The 6,419-nt window shown below is 39.4% G+C and overlaps 1 protein-coding gene across 1 annotated transcript in view; it reads right to left on the reverse strand.

Annotated features, from left to right (window-relative positions):
• Positions 1 to 6,419, reverse strand: part of SLX4IP (SLX4 interacting protein) — a 207,734-nt gene that overhangs the window by 26,485 nt on the left and 174,830 nt on the right. Inside the window, exons 5-6 of the mRNA XM_019635262.1 lie at positions 5,233 to 5,310; positions 2,339 to 2,427 (exon numbers count right to left, since the gene is read on the reverse strand). Coding sequence (XP_019490807.1) covers positions 2,339 to 2,427; positions 5,233 to 5,310 — 167 coding nt within the window. The remainder of the gene's footprint in view (positions 1 to 2,338; positions 2,428 to 5,232; positions 5,311 to 6,419) is intronic.

Genomic DNA, 6,419 nt, shown 5'->3' on the forward strand with positions numbered 1-6,419 from the left:
CACATGATTTCCAGGGGATGCATGGCCAAGGCGACCTGAGCTTCCCCAAGGCTGCCCAGGGGTCTATAGTATGGTGCACACCATAGCAGCATGCCCTCTTCCATGGCTGTTATGAGACCATTCTTGGGGAGCCTGGGAAAATGCCTCCAAGTGCTCTGCTGAACCATCAGGACAGCCTGGCAGGTAAGCAGCACTTCACAGTGGACTCCACCCACCACCGCATGGCTCTCCTCCAGCAGAGCCTTCTGGCAGACTCAGGAAGACCTACTGTGTCCCACAATACTTCTCTCCCCGAGATGATTTCTTCATTAGTATCATCACTCACAATCATGAAAAATTTTAAATGTGAAGAAAAGTAGAAAAAAAAAGGGCCATAAATACCCCCAAACCCACCATCTAAACTCAATAATGGTTAATATTTTGTCATATTTCATATACCTATTTGATAAATTATCTCAAAAAAATTAAATATCATGACACTTTACTCCTAAATATGGAAGCATAGACTCCCCCAGATAAAGACAGTCTCCCAAATCACTAAAATACTATGATCACAATGGAGTATGATGCTCTTGCTCAAATAACTACTCCATATTAAAATTTCTGAAACTGTCCTCAAAATGTATATTTCTGATTTTTCTCCAGAACCAAAGATCATGCAATGCATTTGATTATGTTCCTTACACCTGTAATGTAGAATAATCTCCCCCCCCCTTTTTTTTTTTTTTTATAACTCTGACCTTTTCAAGAGATCAGGCTAGTTTTCTTGATGAATGACCCCTACTTGGGGTTTCAATATATGTATTTTAAATCTTAACTGCCTAAATACAAATTTTCAACCTGCATCTCTTTTTGAAGGCTAGCCACTTGTTAACTGATGAATTCTTTAACTGCTGAAGAAACTGCAGGTTCCAACTGATTAAAATCCAAAGTCTGGAACACAGATGACTTGCAGATTTAGTCTTCAAGGTAATTTTGAAGAAATCAAATCTTAAATTTACAGATGCTTAAATTTTTAGCAAAGGTAAGCTTACCTAAGCAGGTTGGATAGTGGTCTCATACGTTTTTCAGAAAGGGTACTTGGTGACAATCAGATGACTACGTGCTCACCTAGAAGCAGTTCTGTACTGTGTGCCAGCCCAGACCTCTGACCTTCCAGTCTGAGGTTCTCATTCTCCATCTGAAGACTTGGGTGAGATTTACTAAGAGGGTAGGACAGAAGGGGCTGATATCTATCGAATACTGACAATGTCTTACATGCTACACAGGACCAGGAACATATACAGTATTTAAAGGATGGAGAATATATGTGTTTTAAAGCTATTTCATTCAGGTAAAATTAGGTTTTCACTCACTACTTTTGAAACTATGTCCATTTGAAAAATTTCACCTGTCCTTATCAGAAGACCAAGGGTAAAGAAATGACAAGTTTGATGCGGTCACTTAGAACATAAAGAGGCTAAATAAATGTGAGATAGCGCTTCTGGAAAAGCCTTGGGGCCCTTTGAAACATATTATAGGCCTAAGTGTGACCTGCACCACTGCTGGTGATGGGTGGGGTTGGAAAAGGGGGTTGTTCCGTGGGAACCAAAAACCAAGAGTCCTATTGCAAGTTTAAGAATACACACACAGGATCCCTTCTAAGGCCACAACTGGGAAACAATTTGGGTGGCTAAGTGGACTATTTGGTCCTGGGCTAAAAATTTCAGTTATTACCCAAAACATACAGGGACTCCAAAAAGGTTCCCTTGAGATAACATTTCATGTCCTTAAATAAGGACTCTACTGGACTCTGAGTCACAATAAAGTTATGTCTATTTGATGCCAAAACAAATGGGGCAACTGGTTAGCTCCATGAAAAAAAACAAAAAACAAAAAACTATAAACAAAATAGTTAGTTGAGGCTAAATTCACTTGGAAAAAAACTTCTTAAAAAATGTTTATTTTTCAATTACAGTTGACATACAATATTATTATATTAGTTTCAGGTATAGAACATAGTGACTAGACATTTATACAACTTATGAAATGATCGCCCCAATAAATCTAGTACCCATCTGACACCATACATAGCTATTACAATATTAATGACTATATTCCCTATGCTGCACTTTACATCCTCATGACTATTTTATAACTACCAATTTGTACTTCATAATCCCTTTACTTTTTCACCCATTCCCCAACCACCCTCGCATCTGGTAACCATTAAAATGTTCTCTATCTGAGNTATTAAGTGCTCAATAGCTAAATGACAACAGAAAAAATTATTTTTTTCTAATTTTTATAATAACTCAATATTTATGCAGATTTATTTACAGAATTTTTTCATACATACCAATTCTTCATTCTGCTTTCCCAAAAGATCACTACTGAATGCAAGCTGACTTACACAGACCACAAATCTGTCAGGGAATACACGGAGTTCTGTACAAAATGAAGAAAATCAAGTTATTAAAAGCATCCAAAACCAAAGAACACAGAAATGCTTGGTGCCAGGTTCAGTTACAGCAATAAGCATATATATATATGAGACACATGTCTTTTGCCCCCTCCCCTCCTTTCAGTGTTTGCCGTCAATAGGGCGGGGCAAGCACAGAGCTCTAGGGAGAGCCAAGAAGGCTACAAATTGGTCCACCTGAGCCCCTGGACCATTATATCACATGAAACCCCCAGGCAGGGCCTTTGCAGCCTTCCCTCTGTGTCAGTTTGCTGTCTTCTGTTCCAAATTCACATCTGGGCAACAGGATCAACGTTTTCTAATGAGTGTGCAGACTTACATAGGAAGAATACTAGATAAAACTGGAAAATGTGACTTGTCAATGTTCTTACTAGTTTTGCTATCATACCCTTGGTCAACTGGTTTTAGAGAGGTCCCCTAAAAGGGAAGGCAAAATCTCAATCAATTCAATCAGGCTATGAAAACAGTAGTTTCATTAATTAGGAATTAATAATCAAACTATTAAGGAAGTGGTTAAATATGCAATAGTAAAGATGATACAACTACAGCACAGTCACACTAATTTAATTATTACAACCTCTTAAAGCAAAACCACTGACTTCCGGGTGGGGAAGCCTGAATGAATCACAGAACTGAACTCCTCAACATTCAATGAAAGGAATACAACATGGTAAAATGCCATCTGTATCTCTCCTTCTCTCACCTGTCTGTCCGTCCATCATCATCTGTCCATCCATTTATCCATCCATCCATCCATCCATCCTCCACCTATCTCTGGAGTGACGTCTGGAGTGATGTTTAGCAGATACTAACAGTGTATTTTCTGGGTGGGAGGGGAGGACCTACACTTGGTTGTATTGCTTATTTTTATAACAGGTGTCACATTTATAACAGAAATAAAGCAATTTTTCCAAAAAAGAAAACTTTCCTCTTAGATGTGACCAATTTTTTCTTAAAGACAGATTACGAACAGTAAGTGAAGCCTTTTACATACATTGTATGTTTCCAACAATGAATGACAACATGAGGGCACTGACTGAGGCAACAGCATATCTCAACCTGATACACTCAGAAGCCAAGCATGAAGGTGTCAATTATGTAAACACACACCTCAAACACAGCTAGCACCTTCCGCACCACGTGGCTAGGTTAAATTATACCAAAGGCCTAATGAGTTGATGTTCCAGTAACAGCTCTCAGCTCTTCCCTTACTTCTCACCTGGACCACTGCGGTCTCCTTGGTGGTTACTCTTGCCTATTCCAATTTATTCTACTAAGTACAAGCCAGTTAACAGTTGTAAAAAGCAGCTCCACTTACTATGCTCAGAACCCTATTGTGGTTCCTCAGTGCCCACAACATACTATGCAAATATTCAACGCCTTCCACGATTGGGACTTAACCTGTCATTCTGGTCTTACCCCATTAGTCTTTCTCAAGTAGAAACTCCTGCTTCAGGGGGCCTGGATGTGTTTAAACTTTGACCCCTCATTGATGCTATACCTGGTTAGGTGACCAGCAGTGGACTTTGAAAAGCCAAAAAACCCAAATTATCAAAGCGGTATTTATTAATTATTTCTTAAAATATCTTACTGAGATAAGTGGTAAGCAGTCTGCTTCCCAATTTATGGAAGGGGAAACTGAGTCACAGAATTCCTTATCTGCCTCCCCCTCCCACAAAAATGTCACAACATTGAAATACAACTTGTTGGTAGATCAGAATTAAAATCCAAAATTATCAGTTCTATTTTTAGTGGATCAGAACTAGAATTCAAACTTAATCCAGTCTATTAAATAAGTCCTCTTTTTTGTTCTTCCATTTCTTCCTCTGAAAAATAAGAATGCTAGAATGGCAGATTCTGAACATTTTGGTGCCAAGTATTGTATAAACAGAAACCAATTTCTATACCCCTTTACTCTGCTTATGTCATAATTGAGATTTGAATTACTTTAATATTTAAATAATGTAAAGATTTAGGCAACGGCAACCCTTACCACAAAGGGTAGCTAGGCTGTACTTTAACAGACAGACACAAGGCTAACCGGCTTATTTTGCTAAGACAATTGAGTAAAGTGGAAGGCCCCATTAAGAGTGTACCATATTCAAGTGACGCAGTTTAAAAAGTGCAGATAATTGTGAAGATTCCAAGAGAAAACATCCATACAGTTAGTTTTTAAAGTCCCTGTTTCATAACTTATATGCTAAATTCATCCAAGGAAGTTGAGCTAGATTTACTTTCCAATGCTCAGATAACTTGGAGAACGGTCGTTAGCATCTGACTTAATATTGTTGTTGGCTGAACATGTTTGACATCATTTCCTCACTGGACATCTTGACCTGGGGAAATGAGGGGGAAAGCTGGCCTCGTCACACACCTAGGAAAGGCTCTGACGGCTTTGGGCTGGGAAAGCATTTTCTGGTGCACACACTTGCGCCATACCCCAGGGCCTCGGTGTGTAGACAATGATGAACTGATTCATAGTTTAACTGCCTGTCGAGTCACTCTGGAAGCTCAGTGAAAGTGCTGAGATGCAGCAGGAAAGTACAGCATAGTGCAAAAGTACAGCTCATTGTTCTCAGGCAGGCAATAAACAGTGAAAATTGAAAATAAAATAAAATAAAATCACAAATGTTTGGAAATACTGTCACTTAGTACTTCAATTTCATGAAGGCAATGAAGCAGGGAGGAATCTTTATTCCTTTATTTTCATCTCTCTCTAGGGCAAGCTAATTGTGCAAAATACCTGACAACCCAAGAAATCTGTTTCTTACCAGGACTCTGTGAACGCGAAAAGCAGTGAAGGCGGATCCCTCTCCTAAGGAAATAGGCTGTGATTTGAAAGCCAAAACCTATAGAGTGAAAGAGGACATCATTAGGTTGTAAGCTTGTTTGCCACTGAATCCCATGGGCCTAGCCCATGCCTGCCATCCAGTACGCATTCAGTAATTATTTAGCAAACAAAATGAAACAAATCAATAGAGGGCCTCACATGAGAGGAAGGGGTGAACATTACAATCTTGGCTATTCCAGGAGGCCTGGCCATGGCACCTAGGTGGCTCAGTCACTTCACCTGTAGAATGGAATAAAAGCGGAGGTCTGACAAAGAGGCCTGGTAGCCTGGCCCTTCACACGGGATCTTGAACTCAGGCTGAGCTGGTACATGGATCTTGGCCACTTCCTGATACAAATTACTTATGAGCTCACAAAAGAATCGTTTAATACCTACTTGAAGATGTGTGCATTTTGCCTGTAAAGTAGTTATTCTTTTTTTTTTTAAATAACATTTTTTTAAAAAAATTTTATTGGGGAACAGCCATGGTCATTGGTTACACAGTGCTTTCATGCTACAATGGCATAGTTGACTCTTTTAAGGAGGGCGCAGCCCACAGTGGCCCATGTGAGATCAAACCAGCAACCTTTGTGTTATCAGCACCATGCTCTAACCAACTGAGCTAACTGCTCACCCCCTGTAAATAAGTTATTCTAATTCAAGTACAGTAAAGCCATTATATAGAATAAGATGAAAAGAAAGTACATGAGCCAAAACAAAACAAACCAAACACAACAAAAAACAAAAGACAAAGAAAATTCTCTAATTCACTAGAATGGACTAAATGAAAAAGACCAAAAACACCAAGTGTTGGCAAGAACGTGGGTAAACTGGAATTCTCATACCCTGCTTTCAGAAGTACAAATTGGTATCACCACTGTCAAATCTGCATGAATATCTGAAACAGAACTTAAACACGAATATATAGTGTTTATATAGACACTTTTTTTTTTTTAAAGATTTTTATTGGGGAATTGGGGGGATGGGAACAGTGTTGGGGAATTGGGGAAGGGGAACAGACAAGTTGCTGTCGTTTTTGTTCTTCAATCTAGTTGTGGAGGACGTTGCTTCACTGGCCCAAGTTGGCACCATCATTGCGCTCTTCCTGGGCGAGGCAGATCAGTCGCC

Source organism: Hipposideros armiger, unplaced genomic scaffold (genome assembly GCF_001890085.2).
Source record: "Hipposideros armiger isolate ML-2016 unplaced genomic scaffold, ASM189008v1 scaffold_20, whole genome shotgun sequence".
In the NCBI taxonomy this organism is placed as follows: Eukaryota; Metazoa; Chordata; class Mammalia; order Chiroptera; family Hipposideridae; genus Hipposideros; species Hipposideros armiger.